The 23,933-nt window shown below is 40.3% G+C and overlaps 1 protein-coding gene across 1 annotated transcript; it reads right to left on the bottom strand.

Moving 5' to 3' along the window:
* Positions 1 to 1,711: 1,711 nt before the first annotated feature.
* gtpbp4 (GTP binding protein 4) lies at positions 1,712 to 23,933 on the bottom strand. The gene is made up of 17 exons (XM_034183186.1): positions 23,822 to 23,933; positions 22,624 to 22,794; positions 22,095 to 22,198; positions 21,868 to 22,004; positions 20,291 to 20,391; positions 20,058 to 20,150; positions 18,719 to 18,910; positions 18,532 to 18,597; positions 14,330 to 14,419; positions 12,924 to 13,034; positions 10,939 to 11,016; positions 10,776 to 10,827; positions 10,072 to 10,172; positions 8,641 to 8,838; positions 4,242 to 4,307; positions 3,127 to 3,270; positions 1,712 to 2,183 (listed from the first exon to the last, which is right to left on the bottom strand). Exons 1-17 carry the CDS (start codon positions 23,867 to 23,869, stop codon positions 2,031 to 2,033), a joined length of 1,905 nt encoding a protein of 634 aa, XP_034039077.1. The 5' UTR covers positions 23,870 to 23,933; the 3' UTR covers positions 1,712 to 2,030.

Below are 23,933 nucleotides of genomic sequence, written 5' to 3'. Positions count from 1 at the left end.
TTGCATTTTCTCACACCAAGCACAGGCGTTATCTGAGAAAACTAATGGTGCATTTACACATAGTCAAGACACATTCCGAATATATTTGCATCATTCTTGGCACATTCCTGACATTCTTAATGTGACTTAACGCATCTGAATAGATTTCTTAATAGTGCATGTTGGTGCGTAATATTCGTGGAGGATGTTTTTGGCTGTCAAAAAATCTTCCACAAATCTACGCACCACCCTCATTTCACCTCATGTCGTGGAGGTCACAACTGAGCATGTTGATCCATCTTAATGAGTGGTGATTCTTAACAGAGCATGCCAGCGTTCGTTTCTGATGAGTGCACAATTAAACCCTGCTGCACCGCATTCAGTTTCATTGTTGCAATATGCCGAAGGACAGTGACGCCAAGTTGGCTAAAAGCCTCATTCCAATGCTCCTTAGTACGCTCCTGCAGGTGTTCCACCTGCTGCATGTGCCTGCTGTTTGGGAAAACGAGCGAGACGAGAGCTGCGTGGAGCCACGCATCTGGCTCTGTCCATCTCCTCCTCCTTTCTGCGTCACTCCATGGCACAGAGCCAACATAAGCATGCAGTCACAAAGTTCTGCTGTGGATTTTGAGGAGTGATCTGAATTATTCAGCAACTGACAGTAGAATGAATATGGGAGTGTGTGTGGAGACAATTCACCTCATTCACAATGTGACAATGTAACGATGCGCTGTTATGCTCAACAACGTGGAACATTATTCTTGACCGTGCATAATGGTTCCTGATAATTCTCCAGCAACACGTGCCATTAATTGTAATGCGTTAACAGGTTGCAGCAGTTCCTGAGGACACCTGACGCCTCTGCCCCAAATCATCACATTCGTAATCAGCAGCCAAGAATGTATACTTCGTGGCACTCATGACTTGCCGTCGTTATGTGTTAACGCAGCATAAAACTGGTTCTGGGGTCATGTATGTTGTCATACCCACATGACTAACAGACTACTTTTAGGCACTGTAAGGTTCATCCAGTACTGATTTTGAATGAAATTATCCTCATTCTTATGTATATTTAAATGAAATCAATTCATCTACTACCTAGAAGGTAGGTGCACACACACACACACACACACACACACACACACACACACACACACACACACACACACACACACACACACACACACACACATCTTCAACTGGTTTGTCCAATTAAGGTTTGCATGGGGCTGGAGCCTATTCCAGCAGTCAGAGCGTGTGGCGGGGTACACCCAGGACAGGACACCAGTCTGTCACCTAGAAGGTAGCGATCTTATAAATAAATGTCTATTCACCCTCGTTAATAGGCAAATTTAGGCAGTGAGCTCACAAAAAATCTAATCAGGCCATGTCCTGCCCAAATGGAAACCTGTTAAAATAAAACACGGTAAGCGTTGCACTCAGAATTTTTCCTGTTACCCATTTTTCTTTTTTGGTAACTTTTCCCATTTTACTTTGTTTTGTGCATTTATTGCTGTGTTTGTATCAGTTGTTCTGCATTCCTGTACCGTTTTGCAAAAATGAGTTTACAAAAAATTAAATGACTTGCTCCATTAATGATTACACACATTTTAAAAAATGAAAGATTGTGTAAATCAAGTGTGTAAACAGGTCATTTGTCATAAACACAAAGCCTGATTGTAAAACCACCACAACTAATTTGTTTTAGTGTAAACTGATGACAATCAGATGGCACTTAGATTATATTTATTTGGTTCTCTTGTTAATCAAGAGGTGTTGTTAAGGAAGCATCATAATCACTTTAACACAAAGAAACGGCATCATCTGAGGGAGCGTGATCAATGCTAATGTAGGAAATACCACCAGAGGAAAAACTGTTCAATCAGAGTCCAATTCCCTGCTGAACAAACACAATAACAACTTTAGAAAAAAAAATGCTGTTGCATTTAAGGAAGGTTTTGTTTCTTTAGAAACAGACTGCAAGATGGATTTTTTTCCACATCATATTTTGAGTAAAAAGGATGTGAATCTGAAGCCTCCCATTGAGGTTTTTATCTGCGACTGGTGGAGCCCATCTTTCTCTTCCCGGACAGCAGGTGTTTGGGTTTCAGGTCAAAGATGTGCCGGTCCGATTCCCCCTTCCTGCCCTGGCGGTTCATGTCCTTCTGGGAATTCTTCATAATCTTCTTTGCCCGCTTTACCATCTGAAAAATGAAAGAAAACAGCACGACAAGAGACTTTAAATCAAATAGAGTCAAAAGGTATTGTGCAGACTTAATGCAGCCAGTTCTTCAACAAAAATGAATAAATAAAAATACATAGATGCACGCACGCAGACACACACGCATGCATACCACATGCACGCACGCACACACACACACACACACACACTTTAAACATGCAGACTTTGTTCATAAATGTTTGCACATAATTACAATTTTGATTAATTTAAACACCAAATAATTTCAGTCTCTTAAATTTGACAATCTGTCCTGTAGATGGTGCTGCAGCCAAACTCATTTTTAATATTCACAACTAAGTTGTGCCTCATCAAGAGAAATTGCTGTCCCTCTGTCTGTCAAAAACTCAAGAACTTTTAAAACTCTTAAAATCAAAATTGTTTACATGAATACTGGGAAGTTAAACCTCTGCCTGCCTGCCACAAAATCATACATTTCTAACATTTATAAAAAATGTTTTTTTAACTGAATCTTGGGTTTCAAGTAGGAAAAGTACAGAAGCCCTGAAGTGGTCGAATCAGCCACTAGGAGATGACAAAAACTGATCAAATGTACAGAAAGGTCTCGATTGTTTATTCTTTTGAGAAGTTAACCTTTGGTGAAAATAAGAGACTGACAGCCAAAAATCACGTCACAGTTGTGTCCCTGCCCTTACGGGCAACTTAACTTGTTTTAAGATATATTGGACTTTATTTATGTTAGTGGTTATAACAACAAAATATTCTAAAGCAGTGGTTCCAAAAGTGTGGGCAAGGCCAGCATTTGTAAAACCAATTAAATTCACACCATCTCGATCCCAAAACAAATATCTTTATCTTTCTCCAACAGTGACAGTGCCAGTAATAACACTAGATTTTTGTCATTATTCATATTTTTAAAAAGTGTACTTGATGCTAACGTGGCGTACCTTTGCATCACGTAATCCTGACTGGTCTCGTGGTGTACGGGAGGCACTCTGGCTGCGGGTCCTGGAGGTGGGTGTCGCTGATGCCTCGCGTTTGCGTTTCAGAGCGACACTGCGAGACCTCCGAGCCTGTTGTGCGTAGTGACTCTAAAAGGACGGCATGGAAATAAAACAAATAAAATCTTTATTCCAGTTCCTGCACATTTCAAACCTTCAATTAAAACACAACAAATCTGAATATGTTCTTAATTTCTCTGTTTTATTTGCCATCATTAGAAAAGTTGAGATTTTGCATCATTTAAAAATGAAACGTTCACAAGATTTTATACTTTTAGGCGAGATGTTACATCAAACATTCCTACACGTCTGGACAAAGTTTTAATGGGTGTGACATTATTAAATGTTCGTTAACAGCTGGTGACTTATCGTGTTGTTGCGGATCCTGCATCAGTTACAGTGCTAGAACAGCGGAGCACATCACTGTAACATCAATGTTACAACTGCTAGCATAAATCATTGAACACGAGAATTCCCTGCCGCTGTCAGAGATTGCATTGAAACTGCTGTCCTATGATAAGTACGTGGATTGATACGAGCAACCATGTAGCATTCCGCAGTGCCGGACAACATTATGTGTAAGTTGGTAGAAATTGGTCCATACCTTTGTAAAAAAAAAAAGAAGCAATTTATGGAACTGTAGATGATAGACGCCAGGCCACGGCATAATCTCATCTTTTTATCCAGGAACGGAAAGGCGACATAGTTCTGTGTATCCATCACAGTAACTGAGGTACGACACCAGCTACACTGGGCATCTGCCTGAATAATTTAGAATGTATCTGTGCTTCTCTACAATTTAGAATGTATTAAATGCTTGCAGCCTGGGGCTGCTTGAAGATAGTATTTTCAGAAAATTCAACACACAAAATCCTTTTTGAGCAACTTCTATGCCAATTAGCCAACCTAACCCCTGTACCTACCCAGCTAGGTTACCTCACTTGCTGGCTAAATCTGTCGCTGTCTGAATAAGTAGTTAATAAAGTTTCACAAATCCAGTACTTTTCTTACTGTAAAGTAAATCAAGAATTAATATAGATTACAGGTAGGAAAACACTCACATTGTTCTTCTCGTTCATATCCAGACCGAGTTCACCCATCTCCTTCTCCAGCGTTTTCCTTTCAATCTGCAAATATCAAAAAACAATGAGATATGGTTCAAGTTTAATCAATCAATGTGACTTTATAAAAACTACATCAGCAAAGGCGTGATAGGAACGTAAGATAACATGGGAACACTGAAATGGAAGAGGATGGATTTAATAAAGTTTTGAAGTATAAGGAATAGACCGTTGTTACATTCTGAGTGCACATGTGCAGCTGCAGGTGAATGTCGCGGAAATAAGCGTGAACTCCCAACTATACTGCTGGCGAGCAAAGCATTAAATGCATATTCGTCCAAAACATGTCCAAGGAACATGTCTCCGTGCCGGCTCAGGAGGACCTGCCGCCCTCTACAGCGTGGATACACGATGAGTCAGACCGGTAACATCTGCAGAGTGCTCAGCTGCTTAAATGTTTTTTTTTTCGGTGGATCGTTAATTTCGTTGCGAGCAGAAAACTGAATGTCAGATCAATGTGAACACTGAATAAATGGAGCATTGTGACGCGAATAAAGCTTTTTCAGCTTTTCAAATAAATGTTTTCCCCCCCCTTTTCGTCAGTGGTGTGACAAAAGCAACAGCAGGATGGAAAAAGCACCCTGACCACCGTATTACACTGAGGGATGTCCTCAAAAACGCTGCATTTATTCATAAACAGTTTCCACAATAAGGAAATTAAAGAATTTCCAATGATGGATCCGGAAGAAAGGAGGCAATAACAGGTCAGATTAAAAGACTTTATTTACTCTGTGTGCGCAGATCTGCTTCACATGAGGCAAATGTCCAGTTATTTTAATTAAAAATAATGAAAATACAGGCTCTAACGGCTTAATTCCTGTTTGCAGGGATTTGTTTTGAATGGAAATAAATTTTGCCAGAAACATTAAAATGTCTGTCGGGTTCGAACAGTAATATGATGCTCAAACTGAACTTTACTGCCCTCCAGATCCAAGACGACGGCCTCTGATACGGACACTTTGGTTTACGAACAATTCAGAAGTTGTCTGAGAGCTTCTGGAGACAGATGAGGACAAGCTGAGTGACCCCACGACCTCTGAGCGCAGGGACAAAGTCCAGTCAAGTTCACCTGTGTAGTCTGCCTTTTACGGTTTCTAAACTCCAGAAAAATACTGAGTTGGCATTTTTTTAATGTCATGACATCTGGAGCAGTGCAGTTGAATGTGTCTGATGAGTGAATAAAAAGCTGTGTTTTTATCCTCCTCCTCCTGCCATCTGTCTGTCTGTGGGAGACGTTTTTTTTTTTTTTTATACACTTTTTAAATTCAGTTTCAATTTATTTCATTTATATGGGTTCCCATGATGCACTGTTTCTTTCTCTTTTTGCTCTGTATGCACCACTCTGCATTTAATCATTAGTGATCGATCTCTGCTCCCCTCCACAGCATGTCTTTTTCCTGGTTCTCTCCCTCAGCCCCAACCAGTCCCAGCAGAAGACTGCCCCTCCCTGAGCCTGGTTCTGCTGGAGGTTTCTTCCTGTTAAAAGGGAGTTTTTCCTTCCCACTGTAGCCAAGTGCTTGCTCACAGGGGGTCATTTTGACCGTTGGGGTTTTACATAATTATTGTATGGCCTTGCCTTACAATATAAAGCGCCTTGGGGCAACTGTTTGTTGTGATTTGGCGCTATATAAAAAAATTGATTGATTGATTGATTGATATAGCATCAAATCACTACCGTTTTTCCAGTTTTCCTCCCAAACACAGCTGTCATTTGTATGAAGCACGTTTCAATCAAGACATTAAATGTAGTTTCACACAAGCTGTTTTTTATTGTTGTAATATTGAATGATGAGAAAAATGTGCACACAGTGTGCACAACTGACAGCGCAAATTTTCTCTATTAAACACTGTCTTATTGTTGAGATTGTCACATCTGGGATATGTTTAAAGGACTTTGTCCACATTTCTTTAAGCAGCTTACGTCCGTGTATTTACACAGAGCCTGCATGTCTGCGTTAACAGGCTCTGCTCCCCACGATGTTCGACATGAGCAACTTGCGGAGTACTCAGTGCACAGGCACCAAACAATAACAACGGCCTATTGAACGTCAGAAACATCAACTAGGGTTGAGTGGTAAGACAATAACACTGTATCCCACAGTATTTAAAAACAGCAACAACATCCCTTAAAATACTGTAATTAAAAAATGCTCTGTAATGCTCTGTTAACTCTGAGCTACCGCTAACAGATGCAGTTTTACTGGGGCCAAAAATCTGAAGCAACATTAACAGATGCAGTTTTACCGGGGCCAAAAATCTGAAGCAACATTAACAGATGCAGTTTTACCGGGGCCAAAAATCTGAAGCAACACTAACCGATGCAGTTTTACCGGGGCCAAAAATCTGAAGCAACACTAACCGATGCAGTTTTACCGGGGCCAAAAATCTGAAGCAACAGTAACCGATGCAGTTTTACCGGGGCCAAAAATCTGAAGCAACAGTAACCGATGCAGTTTTACCGGGGCCAAAAATCTGAAGCAACAGTAACAGATGCAGTTTTACCGGGGCCAAAAATCTGAAGCAACAGTAACAGATGCAGTTTTACCGGGGCCAAAAATCTGAAGCAACACTAACAGATGCAGTTTTACCGGGGCCAAAAATCTGAAGCAACACTAACAGATGCTGCAGTTTTACCGGGGCCAAAAATCTGAAGCAACACTAACAGATGCTGCAGTTTTACCGGGGCCAAAAATCTGAAGCAACATTAACAGATGCTGCAGTTTTACCGGGGCCAAAAATCTGAAGCAACATTAACAGATGCTGCAGTTTTACCGGGGCCAAAAATCTGAAGCAACATTAACAGATGCTGCAGTTTTACCGGGGCCAAAAATCTGAAGCAACATTAAGAGATGCTGCAGTTTTACTGGGGCCAAAAATCTGAAGCAACATTAAGAGATGCTGCAGTTTTACTGGGGCCAAAAATCTGAAGCAACATTAAGAGATGCTGCAGTTTTACTGGGGCCAAAAATCTGAAGCAACATTAAGAGATGCTGCAGTTTTACTGGAACCAAAAATCTGAAGCAACATAAACAGACGCAGTTTTACTGGGGCCAAAAATCTGAAGCAACATAAACAGACGTAGTTTTACTGGGGCCAAAAATCTGAAGCAACATAAACAGACGTAGTTTTACTGGGGCCAAAAATCTGAAGCAACATAAACAGACGTAGTTTTACTGGGGCCAAAAATCTGAAGCAACATAAACAGACGTAGTTTTACTGGGGCCAAAAATCTGAAGCAACATAAACAGACGTAGTTTTACTGGGGCCAAAAATCTGAAGCAACATAAACAGACGTAGTTTTACTGGGGCCAAAAATCTGAAGCAACATAAACAGACGTAGTTTTACTGGGGCCAAAAATCTGAAGCAACATAAACAGACGTAGTTTTACTGGGGCCAAAAATCTGAAGCAACATAAACAGACGTAGTTTTACTGGGGCCAAAAATCTGAAGCAACATAAACAGACGTAGTTTTACTGGGGACAAAAATCTGAAGCAACATAAACAGACGTAGTTTTACTGGGGACAAAAATCTGAAGCAACATAAACAGACATAGTTTTACTGGGGACAAAAATCTGAAGCAACATTAACAGATACAGTTTCACTGAGGACAAAAATCCCGAGCTAAAGCTAAAAGATGCCGTTTTCAATTTAATTCAGAAGCCTGTGAAAGATTTCAAGCAAAACCATACAGGCACCACCTGCCTGGTGCTCGGCTGAACGTTCAGGACGTGTGTACGGACAGACACAGTAACACAGACATGCTGTGGGAATTCCAATAAAAAGTCATGGTGACATGGATCGATGTTTTCACTTTGTATCCGTTACCCTGACTGTATCACTGACTGTTGGCATCAACACACTGATCCAGACTGATGGGTAGTTGCGCACTGCCGCCCCCCCCCCCACAAAAATGACAAGCGCATCTGCTCCTAATTTCCATCATCCATCCATGTCTGTGACATGCTACTATAGGCAAATCAAAGCTGCTTTTTAGATTGATTTGGTTAATCAAAATTCACCAGATGTTAGTAGGTTTGTCCCCAAAACACGGCCTCTTAATGTGGCGAGTTACAAGATGACAGCATTAATTGTTTTTGAGTTAATGCATTAACTCGGAGGGGATGATGAATGTTACAATGATTCATTACATCCATTTAAGGCTTTATGTCATAACTGTGGAAAATCTTAGGAATTACATCATTTATTGGAGACTCGGCTTCTCTTTTTGTTGTTAAAAAAATAAATAAAAATTCTCTCGTCCATAATCGACAGTCTTCTGTATTTGATACTTTATTTTAAACTCAAGTTCTGACGTGCACGTGAGCACATTCTGTCACCTTGGCAGCTGTCCTGGGCATGCGAGGCCCGTGCACGTCCTTTTCTTTGGACTCTATGATCATGAGCTGCTTCCTCTCACGGATCTGTTTGGCCAACATGCGGATCTCCTGCATCTCCTCATCCTCGCTCTCCTCGTCCGAGTCGTACTCGCCGGCCCGTTCCTTTAGCCCCTCCTCCTCCTCCAGCTGCTCCAGTTTCTGTGAGAAAGAAGATCAACACCTCAATACTGACACAATTAAATACAAAAAAAGCTTCTTTGTCATCTTGCTCATCATCAGGTGACGGTGCTCATCATGTAAAGGCTGGTAATGTGCTGATGGAAGAGTTTAGTTACTCTCAACATTTGTTCTGTTACATTGACTTTGGCAGAAAGCAAACAACATTAAAACAAACAACTCAAGCCAGCAAACAAATGTGTAGCCAAATCTAATTTCTTCATTTCTGACTAAAGCTCCAGAAAACATCTATTCACTGCCCCACCCCCATTTTTCGGTTCAGGTGGATTTCTGTTAGTGGGCGATGAAACTTCACCTTTTGGTAGAAGAGCAAAAATGACCAAAAAAAAAAAAAAAAAAAAAAAAGGCGGGTTAATCCATCTGAACTCCACTATAGTTTTTATATGACAGACACACAGAGCTGCCTGTTAATGAGATATTTCATTTAAATCAGAAGAGGGCGCACTGAGATATATGATCCCCAAAAAGACAGATTTTTACATTTTGACAGACATGAGCGCCACCTAGACTCTCACATCTTCCTGATCTCACATTAACTTACGGTGTCATAACATTGATTTCGCAGTATGATGTCGAGGGCGCAGCCCAGAAATGCCTCAAATTCAATACATTCTTGTGCAACAATACTTGAATCACTCATGTGCAATAATACACTCATGTAAAATATTACTTGAACATTCATTTTAATTGTTTTTTCTACTTGTAAATAGTGTACTGTATATATTGTTATTCCTACACAGTATTTGCCTTCCGTGTTTTTTCATACTTATTGAGCATATGTTGCACAATTGTTCTGTAACTACCCCCCTTGCTACTGTAACATCGCAAATTTTACCATGGTGGGACTAATAAATAAATAAAATTGAAGTTGGCAGATATTGGCATAGTGAGATATTTCAATTCTAAAAGCTAAATTCTTGTGTGAAATTCAATTTCATCCCTCAAGATATTGACCATACTCAAGACCAGAGAAACAGGGTCCCCCCCAAATAAGATAAAAAAAAACTGCCTGTGGCTTCAGGACCAAATATTTTGAAATTTTTATCTCCACCCATTGACCTGCCACAAACTAATTAATTAATAAAAATAATACTTCAGGCTAATCTGAGATGGTCCTATATCACCTACCACTTGAATCTTTAATAAATAAATAAACCCTCTTAACAACATGGCCAGAGGCAATGGATGTCTCACCTTCATGATGGCTGGATCAATGTAATCTGCAATATTGTGTCCCTCCCACACCTCAGGAATCTTATCGTGCTTCTCGTCTTCATTCATCAGGTCCCAGTATTCTTTCAAAGATTAGAGAGTCATCAGCCGTGTGCACGGTGACTCCAGCAGAGTTACACTGCGTTCCCATGTTGACAGCAGAAAACCCGTCATACCAGTGGTTCTAGCAGAATTCCTGATCATCTGCAGCAGCAGACTGTCTGAGGTTTTCAGATGTTAATGACATAGATAATAAATGAAGTCATTGAAAGAACAGTTTCAGCGTTATTAAAACAGGAGGCCCGGGCTCTGATGGCAGCTTCAAAAGTTCACTTTTTTGTGAGGTTTGAGATTAATTCCTCCCTCTAATAAAACACAACTCATTCTGGTGACTGTGCAGTAAAATAATCCATTTCTTGCTGCCAATCTTTTCTCCCTGTTAAAGATAAAACAACATCTGCTTTGTTCTTGTCACTGCAGCAGATGGTAAAAATTTAAGTTTCAGCTTTTGACAGAGAACAGCTACCGGAATCATAGCCAGCAGGGAGCATAATTTTCCTCCATCCCGTCTTTGTAAATAACGCAACATCCGATTTACGGTCTGCTGCTTACAGTCAACATGTGAACGCAGTATTAGAAATTCAGCTGTAACATGAAAATAAAGGTGTGTGTGTGTGTGTGTTTACTCTGCAAGTCGAGAACGTAGTCATCACCCAACTCCACCTCCAGATCCCGCTCCTGTGAAAACGAGCAGTAAGACATTTGACCCCACAGCCACACAGAGCTTATTAGCTTCACACTCATTTTAATGAAATAAATAAAATAAATCAAGAAATAAAACCAACACACCAGTTTACGTTTGGGTGCATCCACCTCCATCGCTTTCTTACGGAACTTGGCTCCTTCTGGGATGAACGGAGGCCTTTCCTTGGGGGGTGGGGGGAGAGATTTCAGGTCATTTTTATTATAAAATAATAGTTATTTATCAGGACAGTACTTTAGAAAAAAATAATTACTCGACCGATTCATAATTTCAACATTCGATGTACGAGTCTGAACATTGCATCCAGAGACACATGGAAGAGAGAATTCCCAGTGTCTTCTGTGGACCAACTTCAGAGACTATGTTATGAACTGGTTTCCATCTGGTGGTAGGTATTTGTCTGATGAAGACCCACATCTTTTGAAGACCACGCTTTTGAAGGGAGGGCAGGACAGACACTGCTATGACAAGCACATCGATGCCTGCGTGTCAGACATGCACTAAGGGTCAGATGTCAGCTTCCTCATGGCTGCATGTGGTGAAACAGTGTCAAGGGACTTGCAGGAGTTCCTGATATGAGATGTCCCTTTGTAGCTGTCACCAGCCTCCTCTGCAGGCTTTTTCCAAAAGGTAGGGTGAGGAGCCAGGGGTTGTCTGTGCCCACATAGGTGCTGACCACGCTGGGTGTCCTGGCATCAGGGGAATTCCAGCATGAGCCGGCTGATCAGTCAGGCATGTGCCAGTCAACCTTGCGCCGAGCTGCAATCATCGAAATGGCATCAGATATATTCCAACATTGCAGCGCATTTTGCAGCGAGAGACGGTTTCTCGAATGTAATCGGAGCTACTGACTGCACACATTTTGCTATGAAGGCGCCGTCACATGATGAGTTTGTTTCTGTTAACAGGAAACATTTTCATTCTATCAATGTTCAATTCATTTGTGGAGGCTGCACAGTGCACGATGGTGGTGGTGGTGGGGCTTGTGTTTAAATAGTTTAAATAGTTTATTGTTGCAAACAAAAACCAGCGTGGGCACATTTGGGGATGTGCGCATTCAAATGTTTTAATTATTATTTTTAATGTCTTTTTTTTATTTGTGCTTGATGGTGAGCTGCAGAGCTTCTTCACAGGCTTCCTGTGTTCAGTATTTGTCAATAAACGCGTGTGTAAACTGTGAACGTCACACTGTCAGCGGAGGCGCCCCTCACCTTTTTAACGTCAGTGTGCGCGCGCTGTTCTGCGTGTGTGTGTGCAACCTCACACACACACGCTCCATAGCTCCCACAAACATTTTTCCAGTTTCATGATTAATCCTTTAACAGCGCACTGAATAAACTGTCCCTGCGTGTCTCCACGTCATTTCCAGTCATCTGGAGTATAATTTCTTTCCTGTGTTCATGTTGTCTGATGTGACGTCGTGGGGACTTCCTGCTCCAAGGGCCTATTCATATGAAATTGCGTATTTAAATAAGGCGTAGCCAGGGAGGAATTCAGTTCCATGTTCAATTCCACGTTCAGTGGATGTACAAACACAGAGTGTGTGAATTCATGCCTACGCACACTTTCATACATCTTAATATATTTGTGCTTACGCGTGATTCAGGATTTTGGCATACGCCAGCTTTTAGTAGAAAATCCACACAAGTCTTTGTACATGAGGCTGCAGGACATGAGACTTAATATCCACTTCATCAGATGTTTCCAAATGATTTTACAAATATGAATTCACACCACAGGCTAAATCTGCCGCTGCCAGAAAAAATAATAATAATAACCCAGAAATGCTCACCACGAAATTAAAAACACGTATTTCGGGGAATTCCAAGAAAACTCCCATCACTGTCTTTTAGTGAAGTGAGAAAAAAAAATCATTAGATCAAGACTCAAATCTTCATTGTGATTTTTGTAAGCTACATTTTCTTTCTTTCTTTTTAATGACAGCAAGAAGGTGAAATCTCAAATTAAATTTTCATAATCACAGACACTGAATGTTGGACATGTCTCCATTTCACTCATTAAATTTGGCCTCCAGTCAGGTATAAATCAAGTAGAACTGGGACAGTTTTACCTTCTCGTCTCTCTTGGTGGGCATGGCCAAATGGAGCCTGTTGAGAACGTCATGGACCTTCTTGCCCTTCATTTTGGTGTCGATACGGTGGGCGAGGAGTCGGTCACATGACTGAGACCCAAAACAGTCACACAAAGAAATAACCAACATTAGCCCAGCATCAATCAATGGCCACGTTTACATGACTGTGAAAATCAGAGAACTGTCAGTAATCAGATAACTATCTGTCTTGACTCTTGTACAGAAGAATGAAGAATTCTTCTCTACAAGAATTTCACTGCAACTCTTTTCATGGCCAAATCTTCACAATGGAATGTGCTGAAAGAGTGTTGATGTCCACCTCTTCCGCAATTTCTCGGATAGTCACACGACGGTCCCACATCACCACACTTTGGAAATGATCTGGTCATTTCAGCATGTTGATGGCCGCCCGGAGAGTGGCTCGCTCTCCACCGTTGTGCGGACGTCTTTAAACCAGTTATACCGCTCCTCTGTGTGATGCCCATAGGATCGTCACCGAAAGCCGTCTGAATCATCCAAATGGTTTCCACCTGGCTGTCGCCCAGTTTCTGGCAAAATTTGATGCAGTGCTGCTCCAGTTGTTCCGCCATTTTCCTTGCAATGAAAATCCGCCGAGAGCACTACACATGTCCGCACACAAAGGCTGCTTATAAGCAAATGACGCAATCGACAGGCGTGAAAAAGTTCAGATACTTTTCTAACAGACCTCGTATGTTTAAAATGTTTACAAAGGCTGGAAAATGTGTAAATGCATAGACAGTTCCTTAAAAACACATAAATATATTTAAAATGTGTTTAGCATGTGTAAAAGAATAAAAAACACACAAAGATGTTGAAATTGTGTGTATGTGTGTTGTTTGGGGGGGGGGGGGGGGGGGGCAGCTATTCATTTGTTATCTGAGGGGGAGCTCACTCTCCCACACTTTGAAAACCCCTGGGAAAAGCATATCGGATTTTGCTGTTTACATGACAACTTAGTAATCAGACAACGGCCAATAATCAGATGCATCTGCACACACAGTGTGGAGGTGGGTTCTAGAATTGCCCAGTAAGGTGTGATTGGCCAAAGGTCACGGCTGCCTGTCTGTTTAGTGGCAGAGTCCTATCAGCTCCTTTTGCTGATTTCTACCTATTGTGGTATGTTGACCCTGAAACTGCCCTTAAAGCATTTGTTTTGGCAAATGTCAAAGTCAGTGAATTTGATTTTCACTCTGATTTAGACCAAATGTGGAACACACCAGTCAGCCAGGGGTCAATTGTTGGGTTGAAGGTCAAGGTTACTGGAGTCAAATGTCAGCTTGCCGCAGTCCTTACTGTCTCTGTAGCCACAGGTACCATTACCAAGTATGAAATATGAAATAAATGCTTCGTCTCAGGTTTCGTACTTCTGTTTTAACTTGCATGACTCCTTCCTCGGTCAGCGTGCTGGTCTCAATGACAGGAACTCCCTCGGCAGAAAGGGCAGCAAAGATTTTCTGACAACAGAAAAATAAATAAACAAATAACCCAAAACGTTTAAAACAAAGATGAATCAGGAGTACTGTAACAGAGCCAAATGCCAGCCTGTAAGCTCCACCAGTGTTTAATCAAACTTCTAGCTCCACTCAGTTATTCTGGAGTTTTCCAGTCTCTTTATACTGACATCTCCAAACATGTTTGCCTTTCCTGACTTGGGATCTATCCTCAAACAAAGATTGGTCACAATATCGCATGGCATGAACTTTAACTGTCTGAGGTCTATGTTGTGTCTAAGTGTACTTTTGAAATGTTCCAGATCTCTCCTGTGTAGCTCCCAGTGGGTGACACTGCTACACTGGACAGCACTTCTTTTTTAAATGTATTATTATACACTGTTTTAATGTTCTAATGTGTTTGTCTGCCTATCCGTGGCCCTTTAATGGACTGACATCCTGTCCAGGGTGTACCCCGCTTCATGCTGTATGACTGCTGGGATTGGCTCCAGCCTCCCCATGACCCCTGAAAACAGTAAGCAGGTGGAGAAGCTGGATGGACGTTTCTTTTTCATACGTTACTTGATCATCTAGACTTTGGCAAACCCGCTTCCAGTGGTGGGCACAGCTAACCAAGAAGTTAGCTTTGATAACTGCTAATCCATTAACTGAAAACTGAGGAAGAAAACTGAGAAACAAAAGAAAGTTAGAAAGAAAGAAAACTGAAAACTGAGGAAGCTTCTGCGATTTGAAGCGAAACGTCCTCACGTCAAGCAACCTAGTCCAGTTGAAGATTCAAGCTTCTCTATCATTAACTGAAAAGTTAACTTTTATAACGATAAACCGATACAAAATTTAGCGAAAGCTACAGCTACTGCTTAAAACGGCGTATTTTATGTGTCCAGCGCTCTACGCCGAAGAAAACTAAACACGTTTAATTTCTTTCGTCCTATGCGAGTAGCCCTCAACATACTGCTGCGTAGGGAGCAAAAACAACGTAGAGCTGCTAAACTCGGCGTAGACGATATGCCTCAATACGCAGCTCTACAAATATGCCAGTGTGAAAGGGGCTTTACTAGGACTATAAAATCAGCTGGAAACTACACATCAAATATATAAAAACCAAATGATCAAGAAGCATTTCAGTGTTAAACGGAAACATGTTCTGGATCACAAATCATTCCACATCCTGTACTGTTATTACTGTGTAGAGATCCGGGGCAATAACTACATGAGTTAAATAAAATCACTAACTATTCTTCAAAAAAGGGCAATACGGGTCATTCGTAATGTCAGCTATCAAAACCATACTCACTCTTCTTAAAGTCAAAAATACTAAAATTAACAGACGTAGTAAAATTCCAAACAGCACACATCTTGTACAAATCAAAAAGTAACATTTTAGCAAAAAACATATAGAAATTGTTCAGTGATCAAAAGGAGAGATATCAATTAAGAGGGAAAAACAACTTTAAAATTAATAAAATCCGTACAAACAAGAAAAGATTCTGCATTTCATTTTGTGGGGTGAGACTGTGGAACCGTGTGGGTGAGGAGTTAAAGCAACGTCTAAACATTCAGCAGTTTAAATATAAAGAATGTGTTTTCACAGGATACAGGGATGAAGTGGGGGTGCGAGACTCACTAGGTGATCACAGGAAACCGTTATGTATTTCTATATTTATTTATCATTGTTAGTTGGTTTTATCTTTTCTATTGTGTTTTATCAGGTTCTTTTTGTCTTTGTCTTTTTTGTAATGTAATCTACCATTATCATCATTATTATTGCTGTTACTGTTATTATTAGGGCCCGAGTAGGCAACGTCCTACGAGGACCCTATTGTAATTGCGCTGTTTATTATTATTATTTATTATTATTATTATTATTCTCACTCTTGAAATCGAAATTTCGGCCTCTTCCCATGCTCAAAAACTCACCAAACTTTCCAAAGACGTCCGGCCGGATCCGAAATTCGATATTTTGGGGGCGTCGCACATGGTCGCAGAAAAATCGCGAAATAGCGCCCCCTAGAAATTTTCAAAAACCCCTCCGCATTGGGTTTTTTTCGTCGTAGCCTCACAAAATTCGGTACACATATTTACCATGCCAGGACGCACGAAAAGGTCTCTTACTGTCATGGTGAAATATCGACAGGAAGTCGGCCATTTTGATTTTAAGTTTCGATTTTGAGCAAATTTTTTCCGTTTTTGGCCATTTCCACTACTTACATTTGAACGAACTCGTACCAGGGATTTTATCCGATCGTCTTCAAATTTGGTCAAAATCATCACAACACAATGGTGATCAAAAGTTATCAAAAGATTCTAATTAAGTCAAAAGCCGTGGCTGCTAGGAGTCATCAAACTTTGGCGAGCTTTTTCGGAGCACGCCATTTCACTTCGAACGGATGTCACGCCCGCATACATCATCATAGATCCTTCAAACTTGCTGGACATGATGAGGGCTCCGCCCTGAACGTCTACATATCTTAAGTTCCTACATGCGCCATAGCGCCCCCCGGTGGTGGCAAGAAATGTCCTATTTTTACTTTAAGAGGTCCTGATGTCACATACTTAACCCAATCAACTTCATTCCACTTCTAAAACATGCAGAACAAATTGGTGAACATAGGCGATGAACGCCGTGAAGTTACGAGTAACGGCGTCTGTGTGGCGGCGTGCCGAATATTGCCCATTCGCCATGAAATTACGTTCTTCATTTTGACGGCTTTAATTTTGTCACATCATCATGAAAATTGATACACAGGTCGAGCATGACAACCTCTTACAATTCATAGGGGCGTCGCCCATGGGCGGGGCAAAATGCCTCAATAGCGCCCCCTTGAATCTTTCAAAAACCCCTCCACATAGGAGTTTTTTTGGAGTAGGGAGATGAAAATTGGTACACGTGTGACTTTCATAGATGTACAAAAAAAGTCTCTTGCACCATGAGTCTACTCCAAACAGGAAATCAGCCATTTTGAATTTTCTTCTCATTTTGGCGTGATTTCCACATGTTGTATTTGAACAAACTCCTCCCAGGGATTTTGTCCAATGCACTTCAAATTTCTTTGACAGCATCCAAAGATGATACTGAACAAAAGTTATCGAAAGCTTTTCTCTATGTTGAAGGGTGTGGCCGCTATGGTGCCGCCATTCTGACCCTTTGCCATAGAACATCAAGTCATGATAACTCCTCCATGCTTTGCCTGATTGACTTGAAACTTCACATGTATGATGACGGTTGGCCCCTGAACACACCCAGCCCCTCTGTTTGTACACTGAGCGCACCCTAGTAGATGAACAATCAACATGTCATAACTCCTTGATGCATTGTGTGATTTGTTTAAAATTTAACTGTGTGATGAGTGGTTACCCCTGCATGCACATGCCCACATGTGGTCACAAGGGCACCCACTGGCCTGGGTAGGCGGTCGCGCGGAACGAGGGCCCGTATATGACTGCTTGCAGTCCTAGTTATTATTGTTATTATTATAATTGTTCACAATAGTACTTTTAAGAAAGCAGCGAAGGGTAAATTTAGACTCGATATTTAGACTTCTTCCCACACCTTGTTGAACAAACTTTATATCGTCTGTTGTTGTTTCACTTTTTATTATGTTATGATTACAATGCATAAATAGAAAGAAATGAATATTACAATATGTAATGCATTTGACTTTAACGCTAACTTTAACACTGAAAATGCCATAGACATGCTAATGCATTAGCATCGTTCACGTTTTTAAGTAATAAAATACATCTATCAACTGTTTCAGAAGACAATAACAGGTCGGCTTAACATGAAAAGGTAAGTATTACTCACAGATATATGCTCTTTAAGGTTTATCAGGGAACAATTAAGAGAATGAGGAGTGTGCTCACGGCTCAAAAATGTTGAGGGCCCTTTAGCTGCCCAAGCTGCCTGATATAAAAACACTAAATTCAGCACTGAATGCTTCCTGCACTTCCTACTGATTACTGATCACAAAAATTACACAGGAAACTTCCAAAAAAGCAGAAATCCACCAAAAAACTGAAATTTTTCATCCCTGATATTAGGACTATTTGTGTTTTATTCATGCTGTAGTCTTTTGTATCAAACATTCCTAAGTCCAAACCTTAAAATCACCCACCTGGTTTTCATCAGACAGTTCACTGATCTTCTTTACATCACATTTGTTGGCCACAACAATCAGAGGCTGCAGGGTGGAAAAAACACAAGTAGTAATACAAAAGATAGTCAGGTTTTTTTTTAAGTCTCATTTATCCCACGACACAACTGCCGAGCAGATCAGCTGTTCACAGCCAGGTTGGTCTGACCTTATTGGCAAACAGGGGTCGGATGTTGTTGAAGAGCTCCAGCTGCTCCTGCAGGGCGTGGCCACACTGCTCTGATATGTCCATAACGTAAAGAACCGCAGCACGCAGGTGAGCTAGAGCCGTGATGGCCTGCATCTCGATGGTGTTCCTCTCCTCCAGAGGGTGGTCCAGGATCCCAGGAGTGTCCACCACCTGCTCACACAGTCAACATCACCACGTGGTTAAATGTGTAGGTCACAATGCTACAGCAGTGTGTAATTAATACACATAAGCATAATGTGCAAAAGTCCACTGGTTCACACAAAAGAATCACAGTTTAACCATTTCTATAACCGTTATGTTATGTATTTGTGTGAAAATAACTTTAGAGAGTTAAACATATAAGAAATGTAAATATCAGGGCCCGTATCCGCAAAGCAATTCAAAGTCCTCTCAAAGGCTCCTAACTTAGCCTAAAATATTCTGGCCAGGAATCTTTTAGAGCTCTAAATGTTTGCGATGTCCACATGCTACGTTTAGCTTTAGCTTCGTGCAGGAGACGCACAGTGTCGCTGCAGCAACCAACCAGTCTCACTTTACGACAACTGTTGCAACAGCCAGGCTTTTTTCTCCTCAAAACGCTGCGGATCCGAGGACACTGATTTGTATCTATAACACACAGATCAGTGTCCTCGGACTGCCGCGGTCTGATAAAACTTGCACGATGTCGTAAAAAAAAAAAACACACACACACTTTGCGATAGACATTTTAAAAACTCAGTGACGATCATAATTATAGAGTTAAACACTAACACCCCCCCTCCCATGAAGAAATCCACGGAATTTCGTGGATCCGCAGAGTTTTCACAACCCTGTTATTTGTGCAGTTGGAACATAAGCAATTTCCTTCTGGATCAATTAAGTTTTCTTATTCTGGTTACTGCTGGCAGATGGATACAGAAAAAACAAAAAAACAAGCATGTTCTGAGAGCACAATATCCCCCGTCCGCAAATGCTGCTTTGGTACAAGTGCTTCCTACATTCTAACAACATTTCAAGGGCTTGTACCAATTTTTACAAAATTCATCTGAAATACGTGAGGAGTTGATTTCAGAACACAGACACCAACTTGAAACTGGCAGCATCTAGGTTTGTTAAAGGGCCATAACTCTGCCAAGCCAAAATGTGTCAATCTTGTACAATATGCACACGACCACCCTATAACAAGGGTTTGTACCAGGTGACATGAAATTCCATCTGAAAGTGTGAGAGGAGTTGACACCTCAAGTAGGATCAAACTGCAGAGGGTCATTTTTTCTTCTTTTTGTTAAAGTCAGAAGCAGCTGCAGCAGCGCATTACCTGCCAGCGGAGATATCTGTAGTCCATGTGACCCACAAATAGAGATTTAGTGGTGAAGGCGTACGGCTGCACATCGACATCGGCTCTGGTGACCTGAAAACAGAAGTCACTTTTCATCATTTTTACAAACGTGAATAACTGTTTTTTTTTTAACAATACAATGGCCAACAGCCATTCAGTTATTACATTACTGAAGCATAAATCTAAAATTTATCTCATGTAGAGCCGCTCACCTTGTTGATGAAACTGGATTTGCCGACATTTGGGTACCCGCAGAGAAGCAGAGTCCTCGTGTTGGGGTCAATAGTCGGCAGACGGGAAAGATGTTGACGCACTGTTGATAAAAAGGTCATTAACAGGGGAGCGTGTGCTTTTGTTTACTATCCAGTATCCCAGTGAGTACCAGACATTGGCTTTGGAAATGAAGAAAACAAGCTCATTTCAAACCATATGGAACTTCAGACACACCTGCATCCGGTGTTTCATCATACAGGTGATGAAGAGATTATTACCTCCAATAGAGCTAAAACAACTAATCGAGTTAATCGAATAAAATCGATTATTAAAATAGTTAACTAATTTAGTCATCGATTAGTTGCTAAATAACTTTGTTTTACCGCAGATGTTTTGTTTCTTTCATATAATCAACCAAGCTTTGCTTTGAATCTTGAACCAGTGAAGGAGTGCTTCGAGCTGCTGCTTCGTTGGTTTAATTTGTTTTATTTTGCTTTATCTTAATTTTTCCCCACTAAAACCTTAAAGAGCAGATGTCTGTGAGGAATATTTACCTTTTTTATGTTAAACTGACCTGTTATGGTCTTCTGAAACAGTTGATAGATGTATTTTATGCTAACGCCAATGCTAACATGTTAGCATGTCTATGGCGTTTTCAATGTTAAAGTTAGCATTAAGCTGCTGGCATTTCAGCATGTTTGTGCATTTGTTTTCTGTATAATAATTAATGGCTCAGCATTTGTTGTCGTAAAAAAGAGTCAAATGTATTACAAATTACAATATTTTTAATGTATTTTTATTTATATATAAATAATAATAGCAACAATAATAGTAATAATAACTAATAATGCTACAATACAATTTTAGAGAAAGAGACATGAGTCACATGTGTCATTGTGAAATGACCACATAGTTTACAAGTTATACAGAGAATGTTGCACATATAATGAGTCAGGCTACAGTTTTTGATTTAGGTTTTATGGTTAACTGGTTATGCTAATTGCTCATCTGCAGCAACAAAATACCTCTTTTTTCACCATATATTTTATAACATTTATATGTTCCAATGTTGTTTTATGGCAACTCAGCACTTTGATACAGCAATGCCATTTGAAATAATTATTTTTGTTCTTTATTATAAACTGTTTTAGTCTTTATTATTTTATATTTCAACAGCCAAGGGACATTTAACAATTTGTTGATTTTCAAGTATTTTAAGTTTTCAAATAATGTTCTGTTGTTAAATAAAGTGATGGAAGGAGAGAAAAATTGTTTCCCTGGCACAATTTTAAAAAACTCCCCGCTAATCCGATTAATCGTGTCGAAACCCCATCAGATTCATCGATGATCCAAATAATCGTTTGTTGCAGCCATAACCTCCAACAACCCCAGACATGTCCAGCATCTAAAGTAACCGTTTCACACAAAGCCAATACGAGCACAGGTCTACAACTTTCAGGACATCAGTTTATGCCTCCCACAGGAAGAGACCCTTGTTCAGGTTTGTAACTTTACCGCCCACATCAGCTTCATTTAACTCAGCAAAACCAAAAGGGGCATTAAATCTGTTCCCTACCTTGTTCCAGATACTCCAAGCTGGACTTCTGTCTTTTCATGATGGTGCACATACGACCCAGAGCCGCTCTCTTCAACTGTTTACAGCGGTACAGAGAATCGCCATACTTCATCAGGCGCACATAGTCCTTTGCAACACTGGAGACAAACACAAAAAATACTGATGTATCTCACTTGATTTTAAAGCTGCTAGATGATACGCATTCATCTGATTTCATTCAAACGTACTTATCTATCAAATTCTTGGCAATGTTTATTTGCCCCAAAGCCAACTTATAATGATCTTTGTCATACAACACGTTCATCAGATCAGCATAGAAAGGATGGATGTCCTGGAAAACACAAAATAAAACATTCGCACAGAACAAGTCAAAATTACAAAAAGAAACTTGGATCAAAAGGGAGTTCTTTGACAAACTCTGAATCTACGAGTGATGTAACGGATCATAGTTGATCTGTGATCTGCACGGACCACCACCCCATGGTTTAGCATGGGTGAGAACCACGGTCTAACTGCAAAGTTAACTGTGGAATACAGATTCTTTGTCTTGTCTAGCAGGTGTGTGTGTCTGAATGTTTTTTGGTTAATTTGTGACCTATGTTACTGTGGCTCAATTGTTCATTTAAATTGTTTTTGTAATGTAATAAACAAAAGGCAGTTAAACATGCAGTGTTTGAGAAATTTACAGCTCCCAAAACTCCCCAAAATAGACAGGCAGTTATCAACATTTTGACTTTTCAAAGCAAGTTAACTTACATCCAGTTTGGGGAAGTCGGCGAGGATCTGTGTGAGCCGGTCGTGGTAGTTCTGCTGCGTGAACTTGACTTTGCGCATGTAAAAGTGTCGGATGCGGTGGATCTGGTAATGCTTGTGTATCACTGTGGGTGTCTTTCTTTGTGTTTTAGATAATGTGATGTCAATGAAATCCTGTAGACAGAAAGAGATTTTTTTTTTTTAGCAAAAGAAATGTGAAGATTTCAGAAGTTTCAAGAAGGCTGAAAATAAATACCCCGCCCCGCCCAAAAAAAAAACAAAACATTATTATGTGTGTACGAGTAAAATACTCAAAAACTACAGTTGTGCAACTTTTAATGTTTTTGGGCCACATTAATAGTGGGCATCTAGCGTAAGTCATAAAAAAGATTAACATGACTCCTTAACAGCCAGACAACAATCCTACAGGACTTGAGACTCAAGATGTTCAATAAAACCTGCACCCTGAACAATTTTATGTTCCTCAACTGATCCTTTCAGAAACAAGTTGTTTTAGTATCAGATTGGAGATGCAAGTCATGATTACTTTCACAATCGATTAATTTGGATTAGAATATATATATAAATGTAAATCAATTTACAAGCATATATATATATATATATATGTATATACACAAAAGAAATAAATATTATAAAATTTGTATAATAAACTAAACGTGTTAGAACAAAACACTTAAATGTCTATTTTTCTATTGATGACATTATCAAATCAATCAGAACTACTAATTCACCATGAACACCACAGTGATCAAACGAAATACTACTTTTAAAACTTTATTCAGGTTGCTAAAAACTTCACAATGTTTAAACGGATCGATTTAAAAACAACAACAAAAAAACTTAATGACCACGACGTTTTGGTTGAATTTCTGCTCAATGGTTAAAAATGCTGATTGTCTTATCGAGTTTGGTACAAGAACAGCGTCGACCTTCGTTACTGACAGTTAACTGACTGAAGGAAAACAGGCTTCAATCGCAGATAAAGCGCGTTTCAAGGCGGTTTTCAGGACGATCAGTCAGAAACGTAGAATTAAATCTTTCAGTTTTTTTCTCTTTAAATCAGCCACAGCACGCGTTTTACTCCAAACTCCATCACGTTTCACTTCTACTGGACACCAGGGAGTGGATACAACAGCAACAACCGTTAAATACATTTATACAAACTGAGGCCAGTACTTACTTTAGCGGTGGGAACCACCATAATCTTCTTAAAATTATAAAGTGCCATCTTGTCCGGACACGTTGCGGTCCACAAGCGGCGACGCGACGAAAAGACAGAACCGGAAGAGGCG

This window comes from Thalassophryne amazonica, chromosome 12, assembly GCF_902500255.1.
Source record: "Thalassophryne amazonica chromosome 12, fThaAma1.1, whole genome shotgun sequence".
NCBI classification, from domain to species: Eukaryota; Metazoa; Chordata; class Actinopteri; order Batrachoidiformes; family Batrachoididae; genus Thalassophryne; species Thalassophryne amazonica.
This window is presented reverse-complemented; position numbering and strand designations above follow the sequence as displayed.

Coding starts and splice junctions, on each gene's coding strand:
- gtpbp4 (XM_034183186.1), bottom strand. CDS start 23,869: ATGGCACTTTATAATTTTAAGAAGATTATGGTGGTTCCCACCGCTAAA. Junction 20,392..21,867: donor CTTGGAGTATCTGGAACAAG/GTAGGGAACAGA, acceptor TTTTATCAACAG/TGCGTCAACATCTTTCCCGT. Junction 11,017..12,923: donor CCACCAAGAGAGACGAGAAG/GTAAAACTGTCC, acceptor CCACCCCCCAAG/GAAAGGCCTCCGTTCATCCC.